The 19,637-nt window shown below is 45.5% G+C and overlaps 1 protein-coding gene across 1 annotated transcript in view; it reads left to right on the top strand.

Annotated features, from left to right (window-relative positions):
* The window catches only part of AMOTL1 (angiomotin like 1), a 65,668-nt gene that overhangs the window by 39,676 nt on the left and 6,355 nt on the right, over nt 1-19,637 (top strand). The window contains 6 exon segments of the mRNA XM_031066059.1: nt 666-810; nt 1,874-1,963; nt 8,556-8,701; nt 14,508-14,657; nt 18,123-18,313; nt 19,623-19,632. Of these exon segments, the coding sequence (XP_030921919.1) occupies nt 666-810; nt 1,874-1,963; nt 8,556-8,701; nt 14,508-14,657; nt 18,123-18,313; nt 19,623-19,632 (732 nt within the window).

Genomic DNA, 19,637 nt, shown 5'->3' with positions numbered 1-19,637 from the left:
GCCTGCAGTTCTCCACATTTCAAGAAGGTGAAGATAAGAAGATTGAAAATCCAAGACAATTGGTTCTGTTTGTCACAGAGAGTTTCTCTTGTATAAAGAAGTCTTCAGTCAAGGATGGAAAGGAATGGATCACAGTAGTTTAAAAGTGACAGGAGGCCAGAGCTGAGCCTAAAATATTTTTGGTGGCATTCAGAGCTCAGAGATAAGTTCTGGATCAGGGATCTGTTGCACAATAAATGTTGCCTCCTACACCCTTTCTAGGAGAAAATACAGCCCACACAAGTACACCATTTCTTGTTTTTTCTCCTCTTGGGTGTAATTAAAGCAGTCACCTTGGACATAGACCAAAGGCAACCAAGCAGTTCCATCAAGTCTAGCCCACCTCAGGCTTTTTTGGGAGCTGCCAGTGGGGTGTCCTGAGGTGTTGTGACATGGTGAGCTGCCCCACAGGGTGTTAACAGGGGTCCCCAGTGCAGGAGCCACCAGCATTGCTGGGGCTTCATGGCATTGTCTGCCAGGGAGATCGGTCATTGCAGAGTTGGTGGCTGGTGTGACACTGGACATGAGCATTGCCCTGACCCCTTGTGTTATTGGAATGTGCTGGGCAAACACTGGAACGGGACACATTCCTGCAGGGCTTTAACAGGAACTCTCTCTCCTTTCAGTTTGAAATTGAGATTCAGAGGATTTCAGAAGCTTATGAGGGTTTGGTGAAGACCACCACTAAGAGGGAGTCCCTGGACAAAGCGATGAGAAACAAACTCGAAGGAGAGATTAGGAGACTTCATGACTTCAACAGGGATCTCCGTGGTACGTTACAGTTGCTTGTGGTTTTTTCCCCCTTTGGTTGACATGCTGTTTCACTAACAAGCTCCAGAGCAGCAGGCTTTAGAGGAGTGGCTTCACACAATATTTAGATACGCATCATGAGAAATAAGGCCCTGCTCATTGGTCTTAGACAAAACTGCTGTCACCCTCCTGATGGCAAAAAAGCCTTCTGGCAAAATGTAAGAATCAGCTCCAGATGGTGCCTTTGTGTTTAGCACTTGAAAATACGGATTTGACAGTGAGGCCACCAGTCACAGTATCCTGTTGTCTCAAACTGAGACACCTGCCCACTCCTAAAGAGCAAATTGCAGTGTAGAACAATGCTGTGTTACCCATAAATCTCCAAGGTCAGTGCCTTCACAGGCCAGTAGCCAGTTTCAAAGTTATCCCTTTTTTTAAAAGCTTAAATTTGAGCGTATCCTTTTGAGAAAGTTACCCAACATATCCTCCATTTCCTATTGCCCATCCAGGTTCCTGATGGGGGGTACTTGGGTACCTTTTTCAAGCTGACTTATATTTTTATGTTTTTTGCAATGGTGTGAGTGGGACACATTGTCTTTTTGAAGGGGGAAGTTTCTGAAGGCAGGACCTTTCCAGGGGAAGCTGTCCTTGGCTGCAGAAAATGCCTTCTTTCCCAGGGCATCCTCAAGGAGTGGTGTCACTGGGCTGGGGGCTCCTGTTCCCCAGGATGTCTTGCTGCACCAGGGGCAGCTCTTCGCTGCAGGAAAGCAGCCATCTCCTTACACAGCTGGGTCATTCAGATTGCAAATGCCTTGTGCATTTTGAGTAGTGTGAGACATGAGTGCCTGGGCATGTCAGCTGTGAATGGCAGAGACTTTGCTCCCAGTTTCTGTGAATCTGAATAACACAGCTTCATGGAAGAGGTCAAAGGCCTCATCTTTTATGTATGTGTCAGCCTCCATTTTAATATCCTCCTTCAGAGAGTCTATTTATACTTCTCTGCTGGCATGCATCTTATTTTCTTGGTTGGCCTACAATTTTATATACATATATTTATACTTGAAGTATTTCCTGTTTTTTGCAGAACGACTGGAGACAGCCAATAGGCAGCTGGCCAGCCGAGACTTCGATGGGCACGAGGATAAGGCAACAGAGGGCCTTTATGCCACTCAGAGTGAGTACTGTTCTGATCTGTTTGGAAGATGCCAATATAGATATATGCATATATACATGCACACATATATGCATTGTGGAGTGGAGGTGAATACTTTGCTATTAATTGTTACCCTGCTTGTGGTTTGGTTTTACTCAGCTAATTCATCACACAGGCTTGTTTAAGCTGCAGACTGGATTGTTTGGGGTAGGGTTTTTTCCTTCTGAGCACCAGAACCAAGCAGTGGGAGTTAATGGTAACACAACTTAGCTTATTTTTGATAAATATTTATCTGAAATTGTGAAGTGTTGCTTGCAGAGATAATCTCTAAAGATGCATGCTTTTTAGAGAAGCCAGATTCTTCTCTTGGCTGGGAGAAGCTCAGAACGAGCTCTGCTGACTAGTTGTCAGTGCCATGGTTTGACTACCAGCAGAAAGAGCAGAGCTCAACCATGCTTTTTACCAAGGACTGAAGTGACAGAGATTTTACAGCTTCTATTGCTATGGAAGCATCCGTTCCCAATGCAGTGTAGGCTCCCATAATGACTGGCCATAGTGCTGCCGATTTCCTTGCCATGCACTGGTGTGTGTGTGACCATCCAACCTGAGCAGCTGGATGCTGTGTAGCTGTGTGTGACTTCTTTTGTATCCTAAGCATCTTCAGCATGCTTCCAGAAGGGCTTGGCCACCTGGAAGCTGTGCAGGATCTTGTGAGCTGAAATCCCAGTGAAGCTCATTGCTGTGTACAGCTCATCCTTCTGTTTTATCACATCGAGAGCTTCCTTGGAAGATGAGCTGCAACTGCAGTGGAGAACCATCCACCTCCATTAGCATTGCAGAGTTTGGTACTATTCAACATGCCTCACCACCAGCCCTGCAATGTCCAGCAGCTGCTCCAAATGCTGGAGAGCCTTCTCCTGGCTCCCACCAGCAGCTATGATGCCAGCACAGCTGATTGTTTCGTACACGTGTGCACAACCCAGAAGAGAATCCAGTGATCTCTTCCATGACACGTTAGCTTTGCCGTATTAGCAAATGGCATAAAGGTGTGCAGATACTGCTGCAAATGCAATGGGATGATCTCTTAAGGAAATGGCATTGCTGTATAAATCTTATCATCCTCGGGAAGAGTTCAGATGGGATAAGCTGCTCAGTAGAAATTGGAGACTGGGATCTGCTCTCTTCACATAGAGACAGCCTGGCAGTGTTGCCATATGCTATTAGCTACAAGGAGGAGTTAAATCCCCAGGATGGACTCAGTTTGAGTTCTTTTCCAGTACATAAACATGCTCTGTGCTTCTGCTGATAAATACCTAGCAGTGAAACTTTGTGCTGTGCACTCAGCATATTGCTGCAATCAATTCACAGCTTACAAACAAATATAGCTTTTTGGATCCTATCACGTAAGAAGGTCTGGATGCTTGAGTGTCTCCTGGCTAGGCCAGCAAGCTAAATGTTACTAATGCAATGCAGAGTGCTTCCAAGAATAGAAAAACGGGCACATGTAAAGCAGGTCCTCTTCAGTAATGTTCTCTGGGCTGCTGGGACATGCACAGTCCTGACCTCGATATCAGGGTGTCTGCCTAACAAACACCCCTCTCAGAGTCCATAAAAGGTTCTGCTTGGAAATCCACTGTTGCTGACTGCACTCATACCCTGATGTTTGTGTGTGTCTGAGTCTTCCCCTGGGGCAGACTGTGACTGGGATTCGGCTGTACCTCACCGCTGACCTGGGGGTTTTTGCAAGCACAGTTTGTACCTTCCTCATGTCTTTTAATGGGATGCACAGGCAGAAAACTGGGAAGAAGGAAACTGAGTTTTAGCTGCTTTATATGCACTGAGCTTGAAACAGTCATTTTAGAAAAAGAGAAAAAGTTTTGTTGTGAAGATGATATTTTGGTTTTATTCCGAAGAGTAGCAGGTTATTACGTAAATGCAGGTTAGTAAATGCAAATCTAAATTTTCATTAGGAAAGCAGATTTCTAGCCCCTATGTTTTTGGAAAACAGCTGGGAAACATGACCCAAGTTATATAAGAAGACTCCAACATTCATAGTTTCCTAAAAGTTGTCATTTTTAAGCCACTCTGGTGATGAGCTGAAGAAAGATAAGATTATTGAGGCTGGTAATACTGCATAGCAATTTTTTTATGGTAAAGCTCCAGTATTGGGAAAGACTCGCAGAAAAAGTAATCTGGCAAGGAAGGATGTTCAAGGATCATTTCTCAGTTCCTCGCAGAGCTTTCCATTAGCAGTGCAACAGTACAGAGCAGTCATGTGCTCTGAGATGGAGACTGCAGGTGACAAAAAAAATCTTATTCTTTGCAATAGTAATAGTTAAAGCCAGGCCACATGCCTCTAAGTATTGAGTGCTAGGCAGGGCTGGAAAATACTCACACCATATTATTTAAAAGATAATTATGTGATGTTTTGTCAGGGAAAAGGGTTTTTTAAGGAAGGCCGTGAAGCAGTGGCTGATGGAGGCATATAGGCCCATACAGGCAAGAGAAGAGACACTTAGGAGGAGGCTGAGAGATGCTGTGGAAAGGAAGAGGCAGGAAGATTGAGGATGGTTTCAAGGACATAGGGCTGAGAGAAAGCTTACAATGCAGCTTATCATCCTCATATCTTGGGAAAAATATATTTTGGTGGAGTGTGAGAATTCTGTCTGTTTTTTTTGGATTTCTGAACTATGGGAGCACTGTTTTTTCAGGTGTCTGAGAAAAATTGAGGTCTGTTCCCATCCACATGGTTCCATATCTGTTAGTGGGGATACATGGGCAGTTTTAGCAGTGTGTTGATAAAGCCTTACACTTTGTGGGAGTGTTCAGTTCATGTGCCATGAACTTGTGCATATATCTCTGTCCCAAATATCCCAGGCAAAGAAATGTTCCCATTTCCAGACAGGAAATAATCAGGAAATAATCTGCATTGCTGCTCCAGACCTCCTTTGGCCCAACTTTGTCAGCATCAAACCACAGCTGCAGAGCACTGAGTGAGGCTTGGACTAATGGACAGTAGCTCTGCTGCTCTTCTGCAGGGAAATGTCAATCTGAGTCTATTTAATGTGTGGAGAATTTAGTAAAGCTGTGGAAAACCTTCTCCTGTTTGGCTGCTTGGTATAAATACTGATTGATTTATTTTACTTATTATTATGGGGCAGATACCAGCTGCTGAGAGGTCTTTGGAGCAGGCAACAAGGTCCTGTCCTCCTTTCAGATTCCTTCTGACAGTCGGTCTGGGGAGGCTGTCGGAGCATGAGGGCCCATCCTGCTCTTGATCCCCTGTCTCACAGCCGTGGCTGTTTGGGAAGGTTGGGCCACTGGAGTTGGCTGGGACACAGCTTGATCTAGGTGAGCAGGAGAGGTGACTCTTGTGCCCCATCCTGGTACATCAGCTGGTCCAAGGGTGACTGGCAGCAGCTGCCATGGTGTACACCTGTGACCAGGGATGGCAGATGACAGAGCTCCTCCACACACTTGCCATGTCAGGAGCTGCAAGAGTGACAAGAGGCTAAAGAAGTCCCTCAGGTTTCAGAGGAAAGGCATGGTCACTGGAAGGCATCTGTGGAATTAACAGCTGTGAGTGAAGAGCCACCACTGGGAAATGAAAACCTGCATAAGAGAAATTATTGGGAGTGCTGCAAGGGATGTGCTATGGGAACCACTCTTGTTTGCAGGAAATCTCCTGCGGCCAAATTAGTCTCCAGCTGCTGTAATTTAATATATTTTCTTCTGCCAGCAGTGGTCATTCTGTAGTAGCAAGGACTGTCTTTAAAATATGTCCATGTTGCCACTCTGCAGCATCAGAGCAAGGCAAAAATCAGCTTGGGATGTATTGAGATGGTCATTAAATAGGTCAAATAAGTTGATACTCAGATGTAATGTGTGCTAAGGTGGGAGTCACATCTGAGTTACACTGAGTCTGTGTCATCTCATGCCTGTATCTTTTTGTCTGAAGTTTCCATTTCAAAGCAGATTCAAGACTTTTGATGTACTCACCCAGCCTGACAAGTCAGAAAGCCTGTTTGAGAAGTACTGAAGCAGCCTCCTTGCTTCACCCCCTTTTGTCTTCCCAGCTGGAATACAAGTGTAATATCCACAGTGTGTGGAGGTACAACACTCAGAGGCAGTCTGTAGAAAGCTGTGAGATTACAACTGTGAGCTGCAACAGTGAAGCCTTTTGGGAGCTGTTCTGTAATGGGGTATGGCAGTGACCCAGCAGAACACAGAAATAATTATTAATTTGAGTCCTTTAGTTAAAAAGATGTATGCAAGGGTAGTGCAGTAAAACAGTGGTTTTAGATTTAAGGATACTTTCTTTGTACTTGAAGAGAATTTAAAGTATGTTCAACTAAGTCCTTCATCACTAAAAATTAATGCAAGTAAAGAACTTATAAAATATACATCTAGAATTTTATAGGATGAAGCTGACATGGAGAAATGTTGAGAGCTGTTCAGGAAATTTTGCTTGCCAGCTTTCTAGTGGTAATTATTTTGTGTATTTGTGTATATTTAGCCCTCTTGGCAGGATAGAAAGCACAATGCAACAGAGTAGGCTGAGGACTTCAACTTCCATGAATGGAAATTGAAAATGAAGATCCCAAGTGCTGTTTTGCTATGTTATCCCCATGTGTAATGCGAAACATGGGTTTCAAGTCCAGAGCAGAGTATGTGTGGTCCCAGCATGAGGTGGTGGAGTGGAGGGCTGAAATAGCATTCATCTTCCAGCTTCCTCACCCTCTAATGACATTAGCTCCCTGATAATTTGCCCAGATTTACACTTTTCTACAATAGATACCAATGTTCCTTCTGGCTAATCCGATTGGAGTAAATATTTTTGCATTGAAGGAAGAGGTCTGCATATCTAATATAAAATCCCTTGCCAACAAGGGAAGAGGAAGGCCACCATCATCCCAAGATGGCTCATGGTGGCAGTCAGTGGTACAGTGTCCACAGCACTCCCTGGGCTTTGCCTGTGGGCTTTGCAGTGACCAGCATGATGGTATTGCCACCAGCAGTTTTTATGAGGTGCTGAGTTCCCCCTGGTAGGATAAATGAGAAGACAGGTGGGTGGGTTTGGGCTCACCTCGTCCACTTTTGCCTTGTGGCTCAGCTTGTGTCCATCTCACCTTGCTGCAGGCACCTGCTGATAGTGTGTGAATTAAACCTGTTCTCATCCCACCTCACACTAAGGAAGAATGTGGCCCTGCTGGGGGTAGTTCAGGTCTAAAATAGAATGGCTTTGGCCATGAGAAGTTTTCTGACCCTGCCTGGGGGAAGGTGGATGGTTGGGCTTCCAGCTTGAGTGGCCACATTTGGGTGACATGGGCTGGATGTTTGGGGCAGGTTTCCCAAGTTTCAGTGTTTTGAAACAACTTTTCACTTCAGTTAAAAAATAATAAATTATGTAATGCTATGTTTTAAAAATAAAAAATCAAAACAACATTTAATTGATGCCAAATAAATTTTTGGAGGAAGTTTTCCTTCCTGAAGGTTTTCCAAGTATCTATTTTTGTTGTCATTCAGAACAAAGGCCAGATTTTGAAATTTCAGATGTCACTGAAAGAATCCTCGATCCCCTGCTCACTTCAGTCATTAACTGTTTGTGTTCTGACATCAGGATCCAGTGACTGGCCTGTGACACTTGTGTTCCCAGAAATGGCTTCTCAGCACTGTCAGGGCAGAAGCAGATGGAGCCAAGCATTTCACCAGGCAGCTTGCCAGCAAAGTCAATGGTGGGCCTGCAATTTGTTGCTAAACACAAAGATGTGAGCAGAGCAGACTGAATTTAGCCAGTTGTTTATTTTTTTAATGTTGTTTTAAATCTTACCCAAAAAAGGGATGATTTTTCAGCACAGAGGTTATCTACATGCTTTAGTCTCACTCGTAATGCTTAACAGAAGGGGAGCACTGGTCACTGGATCCTTAAGTCCTGCAGGTCTGGAAGGTCACCCAGGGCCCCCATAGGCCTGAAATGGCTCCCACAGCCTCCCTTTTCTTTGCATGGGCAGAGAAGTGTGTACAGAGGCCTCCTATCATATTCTTTGTTACTGTTTTCCCCTCTTTCCATTTTCAGGCTATCCAGCACAGATTTGTGTTTGCTATTTGACTTCTTCAATTTTCTGTGTGTCATGATCTCCATCTTTGCAAATAAAAAGCATGAGGCTCAGCACAGCCCACATCCATGGGGCTGAGGTTTCTTGCCCATTACAGCAGGCAGCAGAATTTAAGCTGGCAGCTATCAGCAGCTATTGATGCAGGTGTTGTGTAAAAAAGGGGTAGCTGGTGCAAGCCAGAATGTTTCTGGGTGATGTGCTAGCAGTTCAGCAGAATGGAAAGCTCTGAGGTAGTGCTGGGGGCCACAAGCTCTGCTGGTGCAGTTGCAGCCCAAGCTGCCACTGGTCTCTGCTGCTGGTGTAAGGCTGGGCACTGAGGGGCTGAGCCCTGGCAGTAGCAGCTCCTTGCCCCCTGTATCTCAGCACTGTGTTGTAGAGGCCCTGCTCGCTGCTGCTTTTCTTAATTTCTGTTCTTCTAGGGAGGTGACAGCTTTCCTCTGGTGTGCGGTCTGTGAGCTGTCCTCATGGAGTGGCTCTTGTTCCTGTCTTTCTTTCAGACAAAGAGAACTTGAAGGAGAAGGAAAAGTTGGAGATGGAACTGGCAGCTGTGCGTTCAGCCAATGAGGACCAGCGGAGGCACATTGAAATCCTTGACCAGGCCCTAAACAATGCACAAGCCAAAGTTATCAAGCTGGAAGAGGAGGTGAGGCATGGACAATATTTCTGTACTCTGAGGATAGACATGGCTCATGGTTAGACCTTTCTCCACCCAAGTCCTGATTCTCTTCTACCCACAGGGTGCTAGGTCTTCCTGTTTCCCTTGCACTTGCCCTTTTATAGAGAAAATGTGTAGTTACACAATACTGAACCAAACAAGCAGCAAAGGAGACCATAGTTGTGTCTAGAGCAAAGCCTTCAACATGGAACCAGGAACAAGATCAAATTCAGCTAGCTAGTGGCTGAGGTCATGGTAGGATTTAGCAGAAAAATTGAATAAAAAACTGACTACTCACTGGCCTGGGACTGATAGAGACATGTGGTGTTAGTGCATCCCATTTCTCACCAAAGAATACCAGGAAGCTTTTGAGATGCACACAGCAGTGCAGGACTTGGTGACTTCACATCTTAAAATATCTGACTGATCTGGCTGGAAGCAGACTGACTGACCAGGATTTAGAGCTACAGGTTTCATTTGAGAGCTGAAGAGAACCTATCATACTGTGAGACCCAAGAAGTGCAAGAATCCCAATAAGTAATCATATAAGCCTGATAGTGAAAATAGGTATTCAGAGAGGAAGCGAAATCCCAGGCACAGGTGCTCTTTAAACTGACAGACAGAGCAATACCTAGTAGTTGGAAGCTGAAACTGGACAAATTCGTAGTGGAAATAATGTTCAGTTTTAACTACATGTGTGACATTGTCAGTTCTCCATTACTGGTGAAGAAAGTCTCAATTTAATGTATTCCTTAAGGACCTTCAAATCAGAAGGTGTGGATCTAGTAACTAGTTGAAAGTCTATGCATGGTAGCAGATCAGGTAAAACTGTCAAAACAGGCCCTTTTGACCTTTCAGACCCCTAAAATCTCTGTCCCTGGGACCAAGAGAGGGAAAATGTTTTATGGGAAGTAAAAGGAACCTGATCTTTACTACCTAAGTGGCAGGTCATCGGTGACAGGAAGGCTGTTGATGACCCTCTGCCCTAGCAGATTAGGTAGAGGTTCAGGCTCTGGCACAGACTGTTGGCAGGATCTTGGGCAGCTCTGCTCCTCTTCAGAGCCTCATTTTCCACCTGCTCCCTCCCCAGGGCTGGCCAGGGGATGCAAGGGGTCTTGTGGGGAGCAGAGAAAGCCTTTCCCAAATACTTGCAATTAACTGAAGTGCCATTCATTGCCTTGGAAAGATGAAGGGAGAATTGACCTCTGTGATTTTTGAATGTTTTTTATTGACAGTAAAATGACAATGACAGACTCCCTGTCAGGCTAAACCAATGGTTACTTAGAGTTTGGAAGATTTAAAGTGCTATATGTGAGTGCTGAAGACATTGCTGGTTTGTACCTGACCACTGGCCCATTCTGACTTCCTGTTTAGAAACATTTTAAAAACTCCATTTCCTTGGATAGATGCACTCAGCAGCAAGAAGAGGATCACATTAAGTTTAAGTGCTCCTTTGTTAGTTAGGCTAAAGCCTGCTCACCATCTGGGTGTATTTGGGGCAGTCCCTTTGGGGTAGCTGCAGGAGCCAGCATATCTTTAATCTGTACATAATTCACTTGACACTCTTTGGCTGAAAGGCCACCTGAGGTTTTCTGTTTGCATTTCATTACAAAGGGCTGAATAAAGGAATGGTTTAGGTGGCAATGCCTGCTTCTACACTCATGGCATCATGCAGGGGATGGGAAGAAGAAGTGTTTAGCTTGTGTCTGGCCCACAGACTGTCAGTGTGGTACTGGCAGGTAATATTGACTTGCTGAGTAGACTAGTGAAGGCAGAAGCATTTATACAGTGATCTCCAGGCAGGTGGTTCAAGAACCTACCTTGTGCCTGCTGTGTTGTAGTAAATATGTTTGCAGCCTTAGGGCTCTAAGAGCTTGGCAGTAGTCAGATTTTAGTCTAGTCATTCAACAGAAATGTGCCTCTGCTGGATCCTGGATTGTGGACTGGTAGAGCTGAGCAGAGGTTAGATGTTCCCCTCTAGGGAGCTCCTAACCTGCCTAGGGCATGGCAGGAGTTATGGAGGTGGTAAATTCCTGCCTGGGGCACTGTAGGTGTTACAGAGGTGGTAACCTCCTGCCCTGGGCATGGTAGGTCTCAGAGGTGACATATGAAAGTGATGCCTTGGTATTTGCCAGAGTATATCAGAGTCCTTAGCCTGACAAACCCATGTTGATCTGGTATCTTTTAACTTCTTTTTTCATTCTAGGGGCAGTTCAAATGAATTTTAGCCCAGCTGTGTGTTTTAATTGTTCAAGGCAGTGTCAGGCAGCTTGGGTGAAGTGCAGTTAATCTGAGGCTGCCAGCACGTGCCCAAGCTCCAGCACTCACTTTCCCTTTCGTCCTGTTTTCATGGCTGAATTCAAGCACCTTTTCAACAGTCTCCAATGTTTCTGGATCTTATTTAGACACATGCAGAAGATAAGCTGCAGTGTTAAACCTTCATTTTAAGCCAGGGATTTTTACTATAATTTGGAATATATTGAGGAAAACACAAATTCAGTCAAATCAAAATGACTGTTATTATTGTTAGCAGAGCTCTAGCTCATACACAGCTTTGTAAATCTGCCCAGATTTCTTCTACCACCAGCATGTAATTAACAGCATTTTAAATCAAGCCTTGAGAAATAAGCAGTGGCGAGTAAGTTGAATTAGCATAAAATAGTGTTCTATATAAATCTGCATTATCCTTGAGTGCCTGCTAGTAGAAGGATTTAATTCAAAATGTGTAGGTGGTATTATTACCACATGTCATTTAGCAGACTGCTTTGGGAATCATGTGTCTGTTCCATGCTTTGAATAGAAAACTGAATAATTGAAGAGGGCTTAGAAAGCAGCTGTACAATTTATTTGGGGTCCAGAAGCTGTTCTTTGCTGGGAAGAATTAAAGTGAAAAGCTCTCTGAGCTTCAGACTGTGCACATGAACATGAATCACTGAATGGTTACGATTAGAAGGGACTACAGCAGGTCTTCTGGTCCAACCTCCTTGCTCAAGCAGTGTCATCCTAGAGCACATGGCACAGGATTGTGTCCAGATGGTTCTTGATGATCTTCAGTGAGGGAGGCTCCACAACCTCTCTGGTCAATCTGTTCCAGTGCTCCATCACCCACAGAAGAACCCTCAGGTCCTTCCCTGCAGAGCTGGTTTCCAGCAGGTCGGCCCCCATCCTGTACCGGAGTATGGGCTTATTTCTCCCCAGGTGCAAGGCTCTGCGTTTTCCCTGTGGAATTTCAGAAGGTTCCTCTATGTCCGTCTCTCCAGCCTGTCAAGGTCCTTCTGGAGGGGTGCACAACCCTCTGGGCTATCATCAGCTCCTCCCAGCTTTGTGTCTGCAGGCAGCTTGCTGAGGAGGCACCTGCACCTTCCCTCAAGTCATTGATTCATAGGTTTACAAAGCTGGGCCCAATACTGAACCTTGGGGGACAACACTAGTGACAAGCCTCCAACCAGACCCTGTGACACCTGGGATCTGCTCTTCAGCCAATTCTCAATCCCCCTCACTGTCCATGCATCCATGGTTCCTGAGTTTACCCATGAGGATGTTGTGAGAGACAGTATGGTGAGCCCTGGTGAAGTCGAAGTAGACAATGTCCACTGCTCTCCCTTCATCCATCCAGGGATGGATGAAGAAGGGTTGTTGTAGAGAGATTAAACATTTCTATTTAATATAAGAGGAAATAATGAGATGCAGTGTTTGGAGGCTGAAGCTGAACAAATCAGGGTGAAAATAAAGAGTTAAGAGTAATGAACACTGAAACAATCTACTTAGAGTGATAGTGGGTTCTCCATCTCTTAGTCTTTCATTCAAAACTCATATCTGTAGAATTCAGTTGTTCAAACTGGAGTTACATTTCTAGCACAGATATTTTTCCAAGACCCACTCATCTTTACTCAGATTTATTTGCTTGGATGATCTCCTTTTAGCCTTAGCTCTTCTTTATCTTTATTTTCCTAATCCCCAGGACAAGGGCAGTGTTCAGGCAAGTTTGCTGATCTAGTGAAGAAGTGAATTGTTTAATTAAATGCTTCTTGCTCTGGTAGATCACAGTTTGGAAACAGAACAAGAAGTAATTTGCTTAAATTGCATAAGAGAAAGCCAGATTAGGCATTAGGGTAAAAGTTTTCTGGCAGTAAAGAAAAATAAGCTGTGAAGTAGTTTGCAGGGATAGGTCGTGTAATTCCTACCCCTGGGTGATTTTGTAAACAGCTTATAGAGATATGTGCCAAGTTTTATGTACATTTGATCCTACCATGCAGCAGCAGGAGGTTGGATTGGTACCTCTCCAGTTGCCATCCAGTTTTGGGGTTTTTTGGAGTCTGTGTGTCTGTGAGGTGTTGGAGCTTAGCATCACATGTCTCTGATTTTAGCCATCCTTCCCTTATATCCATGCTTCACTGGCAACCCAAATTAATTTGAATTACAACATTTTATACTTTGTGTTTTAAATTCATTGGTGATTTTTTTTTGTTTATGAATCTACATGCAGACTAGAAAAGTCAGAATTGGCTTGAGAACCTTCCTATAAACTTATGAATGTGGGAACTGTCTTGTTGCATATCTCCTGCAGAATTGTTTCTGAAGGCAGTGGTGGGCACGTGAGCATTGCCTCAGCCACAGGGGCAGAGGTGTGTGAGTGTGAACCCTGAGGCCTAGAGGGTACCCCAAAGCCAAGTCGTGGCTGCTGTGATATAGATGGACCCTGCAGCATTTGGCAGGACATGGGGGAGCAGATGAGGTCTGCTGCCAAAGAGAGACCCTGGGGGAGCTCCCTGTCCCTCTCTATCCACGCTGGTGTGGCTGGAGGTGACACAAACACCTTCTTACTGCCAAAATAGCACTTTCAGCAAGGAGCCTCTGCTGTATGGGTCTTGCCAAGTCGTGAGCTCCTAAGGAATGCAGTCTTCATGCTGCTGCCAGAGACTAGTGGGGTTTGTAATCTCATTAATTTTCAGGGAAAGCCCAGGGAGCTGTAAGCATTACCCTAGATTGCAGCAGGGCTAAGGAGGTCACTCTGCCAGTTGTTGGTGCCAGGCATTAGGGAGGTTTGTTTAGACCAAGCTATGCTTTTGCTGTAAGCAAGCCTGTATTTCACTTCACCTGTGACATGGATGGATTTAGGGTGACAGAAGAGGAATTTGTACCCCTTTTGGGGTATGCTGCTTGAGCAATCTCTGGCTGTAGAACACTGCGTTGCAAAATCCTTGTGTCATGGTTTAGCCCTTCAGTACTTGCATTATAGATGTAAAGAGGGCCTGGCTTTAGCTGCCAGGACATCCCATCTACAGATCACCATGGACAAGCCTGTGAGCATGATAGAGTATGTGGGAGTGCTTCTGGCTGCTGGCACTCCACTTGTTCCACCTGTGCTGAGCAAATATGCTGGAGTGAAGAAAGAACCCCTCTCTTTGGGTGCAGGCAGTGTGCTGAGTGTCAGCAGTCAATAAAACCCACGGCGATTCCTCTTAACTGGGTCTGTCCTGCATCTGCCCAAAGAGTGTCCACCAACATCACAGCTCTTGCTTAGAAATGGCCTGGGGGGTTCATGGTTAGCAGATCCCCAGTGGGTGGAAGATCTGGGACAGCATTCCTTCCAAAAAGGGTAGCTGTGTCCCAGCAATGCCTGCTGTGCACATTCCCTGCCCATCAAAGACACCATCCTTTCCCTAGAGGAGCTCTTGGAAGCAAATGACCCAAGCCATGCTCAAGCTCAGTGTGTGCCTGAAGTGCTCAGGGGTCCCAGCAGCCCAGGGTGGGGTACAGTGCCCTGCAGCCTGCTGAGCCCTGTGCCCCACAGCTGCGCAGGAAGCAGGCCTACGTGGAGAAGGTGGAGAAGCTGCAGCAGGCACTGACACAGCTGCAGGCAGCCTGTGAGAAGAGGGAGCAGATGGAGCGGCGGCTGCGCACACGCCTGGAGAGAGAGCTGGACTCGCTGAGGATGCAGCAGGTGAGCACAGGGTGATATGGGCAGGACCCCAGCACGGGGCCTTTGGTGTTGATTTGAACAGAGATGGTCACTTGCAGTCCTGCCAGGTGACACCTTATCTTTTGATTGGGGTTGTCGGGCTTTTCTCCTAAACCATTCCTTTGGATAGGGTCGTTGATCACTGGAAGTGTTCAAGGTAATGTTGGATGGGGCTTTGAACTCATAAAGTTTTCCCTACCCATGACAGGAGGGATGGATTTAGATGATCTTTGAAGGTCCCTTGCAACCCAAAACACTCTATGATTCTTATTCCTAATCTTCAGCAGAGGATGGGGCCATTCTACTGTGGAGCTCTAAAAACAGTTGAACCCTGCCTGCTGCTGAGCTGAGATGTCCTGGCTCCCTTGCCCAAGGGCAGGCAGGGGAAAATGTCCTTCCATGTTTCTCTCTCTAGCAATGATAGATTGTGCAAACCAGCTCCACACAGAAGGAGGAGAGGAAAGGTGCAGTACATGTGAGATTCACCCCAAAAATTTTAACCGATGTTTCATTGAAAAGGCCAAGTGGGATGATGTGGGATCTGGTAGGACCAAGATCTAGGCCCATATTTGTTCTGTGCAAAGCTTGATGTATGTGGTTCACAGAAACTTCAGCCCATGAGAGATCTGGAGCCAAGTGATATCATCTTCAGACAATAAATTATTTATATATCAGTCCAGTCCAGAATGGGCTAGCAGTATAGCTTTGAATTTCTGTGTGTGTCCCCTTGCTTTTCGGCAGCCCTGTGTCCTTAGAGGGGTATTGCTATGCTTGTATTTTATGCACAGTTACCCCTTTGTTATAACACCTTCATCCCAAAGTCACAAAGTCCAGTCATCTTGAAAAGGAAAAAAAAAAATGATGAGGTTGCAGGGAGAATTTCCAGGCTGCAGCCCACACCAAATGCCAAATACATGGGCATTGGCCCTGGAGGAGAGTGAGCAGATATGCTAAATGTATCAAACTACAGCTTGGGGAAAAAGCAGCAGCATAAGCAAAGCATGATGCTCTTGGAACTCTTGAAACTCTTGAAGCACTCACCCGTATCTGTCATCGCACGCATCTGCTGCTATAACCTTTCCTTATTTATAAGCCATTAGTGGACACCAAAGCAGCTGTTACACAGAGCTTGTGCTGCCAGAAAGCAGAGGGGCTGATCCTGCTGGCAGGGTGCCATTGGGAAATAGCTCTACGGTCAGGGTCAGTGTCAGGAGTTTGCAGAGTCATGAAGCAGCCAGACCTGAGAGCATCCCTTTCCTTCTGGCAGTCCCAGGGCAGGGCAGGTTCCCCAGCACCCTGCCCAAGGTTTCACTCTGCTGCTGCTCCCTGCAGACCCTTCTCATTCATCTCTACTCTTTCTTGCTGCCATAGAAGTGTTTTCAGTCTTTCTTGCCCAGTCCGCCACAGGCTTGCTGTTCAGGTCTTCTCAGTTCCCCCTCAGCTAGCTCTCTTCCAGTTTAACAAAGGAATTATGTAGAATATAACATGCTAATGCCATTTGAGAAAAGAACATCTGAGAAAAATACAATTAAAATACAAGTGAATGTAAAACTAGAACCAAGGCTGAGACAGATTGATATATTGAGTAACAGGGATGGACTGTTGCTGAAATCCTTGTCTTGCGAGTTCAGGCTATGTCTGTTCATTTTGGCAGAAAATTCTTCTGTAATTTACAGATTGTTTATTTTTAACTTTTTTTTGGTACTGTAATTAGCAATTGGTTGTTGGGTTGGCATAATTTTCAAATGCCTGCATCCATTCCATCTAGTCAGTTTTAAGAGGAAAGATAACTCTTAACTTCTTGTCTCTCCTATAAGCTTTGGGAGAAAACTTTGGGGTATTTTTACTATTTTTATCTATACTATTTGTTTATGAACCACAATGTTGCAGAGACTCACTTTACTTCAAAATACCCCAGCTTTTTGCTTCAGAGCTGTCTTCTCTGAGTAATCAAAATTATAGCTACTGAAACATTTTCTCATTATAGAGAAAAAAAGGTGATTTCCTTTCTCATTTTTACCAGAGTGAGCAGAAGGGACTCAGCACACAAAGAGACAGTGAGCCAGAATCTCTTCTGTCCCTGGCTTACTGGTAGCTGAGTCCAAATGGCAAATCTTCCTTATCACTGACACACTAATTGGGAACAATAAACAAGCCCTTCCAGTCAGCACTGCAGGCTCAGTGTGCAGGGCTGGCAGATGTTTTGACTCAGAAGACTACAAGCTCCTGTGGTGTCCCAGGATACCATTTGTAGATCAGGACCACACTTCCAAAATACTACCTTCCTGACAGAGGTATGACAATATTTTTGTAGGAGCAGAGTCACAGCCATTGTTCCCAAGGGCTGCTCCATACTGCATTTCCAGAAAGCATCTTCCAAACATGTTGTTACTGCACCAGAGGCAAAGGCTGCAGCCCTTTCCTGGTATCTCTAGTTTCAGTGGTACAGCTGTGCCAGTGGAACCTCAAGGTGCAGCATGAATGAGAAGCCAGTGCTCCTGAGACATAGTTTCCTCTTTAGCACAATACCATTCACCATGGAGTATAACAAATCTCTTGCATTTTTTTAATTAATTTATTTCTACTGAGTTCTCCCAGAGCTTCATGCCTCTCCCCTCATTGTGCACTCGTCCTTCTGCTGAGCCAAGGAATGGATCTGCCTCTGCCTCCCTATCAGCAATGAGAGGAGCTCGGGGTAGCTACCCATGCTGCTTAGATGACTTAAATTAAAGTGCTGTAATTGGGTGGAATAAATCCTGCCTGGACAAGCACTTTTCTTGCAGCATAGATGGAAAGAGTTATGCACCCATTGCTGCTTGTCAGCATCCCATGGGAGCCACCCCACAGGTGCCTGGGAGTCTTCTGCCCCCCTAGTTAGAACGTTAGCTGTTACACCACGGAAAGCATCCCCTGAGGGCACAAGAGAACTAATGTGCCAGAAGGGACAAGCTTAAATGCATGGCTGGGATATTTTCCCAGCTGCTGCTTTAAAAAGGGTACATGTAACTAGGTCACAAGGTGCTTTTTTTCAGCTTTAATATATAAACCCTCTGGTAATAACTGCCTGTCCATACTTAGCATTGCCCAGCCATGGGCATGAAGTCCCAGCAAGAAGAATGTATTTTAAAGCTTCATTGCTTCTTTTCCTATCAACTTTTTTTTCTACTTTTTCCCTTAGCTTGGGTTATCCCAGGAAATTTCTGCACATCCAGGATAGCAGCCAAATCCCTGCTTCTGTCAGCATGGGCGGGGGAAGCGTGTGCTAGGGCTACACATATGGTCAATGTGCCTGTTCTCCTGCAAGCTAAGGGATTTAGCCTGGGATTTCCACCTGCCCTTGTCAAAAGACATGGAGGTGTCTTTGTATGTGCCAGAAAACTGAGGAAAAAAGGGTCAGCGTGCCGTGCTTGGCAGGGCATGAATATCTGTCACTGTTTCCACTGGCAGAGGCAGGGCAGCTACCAGGCAAGCAGCCTTCCAGAGCATAATGCCCCAGCCCTCATGGAGCTGGTGCGGGAGAAGGAGGAGAGGATCCTGGCCTTGGAAGCTGACATGACCAAGTGGGAGCAGAAGTACCTGGAGGAGAGTACGATCCGGCACTTTGCCATGAACGCTGCAGCCACAGCTGCCACAGAGAGGTAAGATGGCCTTGCTGCAAGCAGGCAGCTCTGTTCACATGGAAAGCGTGGCAAAATAGTACAGAATGGGTGTTCTCTTGAGGGTGGATGTTGCTTGCCTTGCCCTGCTGAGTCACACTGCCAGGGTTAATGCACTTCTCCTGGGTGCCATGCCTGTGAGATAGAATAGTTGCTTGAGACAGGATTTATCCTTCTGACTGGGTCCAAAGGCTTATCAGATCTAGACATCAGATTGAAGCAATGGCTTCTGGGAGCCTGAAGGTGCCAAATTACACAGCACAGGTAAGGCAGCTCCTCCCAGTACCCCGGCGAAGTGAGCAGGGACATGGTATATAGCTGCACCCATCCCATGGCCTGCAACAAGATTGTTTAACCTAGTTCTAAAAACCTGTAGTAAGGGAAATTTTATTGCCTAAATAACTCTTTTCACCACTTCATTAATCTTCAAACTAAAATGTTTTTCCTGATAGCTAAGCTAAACTTCTTCACTGCCAATTATCTGCATTGATTCTTGTCCTTCCCAGGCATACAGGATGAACAACTGACCACTGTTGATGTTTAAACAGCCTTGTAAATATTGGAAGACAGATATTCCCTGTTGTATTTTCCTTGGTCTGAACTAGCTTCCTCTCCTTAGCCATTCCTGACATGACCTAATGTAAACCCTTTCCCATTCACATTGCATATGTCTGGATATCTGTCTCCAGTTTGTCTGTGTCAAAGCGTGGTGGCCAAAAGCACAAAAGGCAGTGACACTTCCCAGTGATCAGGAGGATGGGATAGTTAACTTCTCAACCCAGTTTCTTAGGAACCAAATCCCCAGGAAACATCCTAAAGTGAATTTTCCCTTTGAAATGCATTTAGATGTGTGACTCAGGATGGACTTTTCTTTCGCACTCCAGTCTAGGCGGCAATTACCGTGCTGTTTTTCAACTTCCAAAGCGTAGAGCTTTGTTACTGGTTCATTATGTAGTCTTGTTGACTGGGAATCTGGTGCGTGGGTCCCTCTGATGTCTGACCCTGTCCTTCTGGGTGGCTGTTATCCCTGTGTGGGTCACCCATGATTCCAGCATGCTCTCTGTTCCTTTAACCCAGTTAAATGAATGGCATTAATCACCCAGCCCAAGCTGAGAGTAGCCTGCTACAACAGGATGCCCCGATGCCAGGTATCCATCCACTTGACGGACAGCATTCGTGGCTTGCTCTTTGAACATGGGTTTGGGGTTTTATTTGCAAGTTTCAATGTCACTTGCAAAAGGCAGCTTCACAGTCTCAGGATCCTGACTGACTGTGGTGAACCCTTTGCCAGGGATGCCTCGGCCCC

Source organism: Geospiza fortis, unplaced genomic scaffold (genome assembly GCF_000277835.1).
Source record: "Geospiza fortis unplaced genomic scaffold, GeoFor_1.0 scaffold16, whole genome shotgun sequence".
In the NCBI taxonomy this organism is placed as follows: domain Eukaryota; kingdom Metazoa; phylum Chordata; class Aves; order Passeriformes; family Thraupidae; genus Geospiza; species Geospiza fortis.
This window is presented reverse-complemented; position numbering and strand designations above follow the sequence as displayed.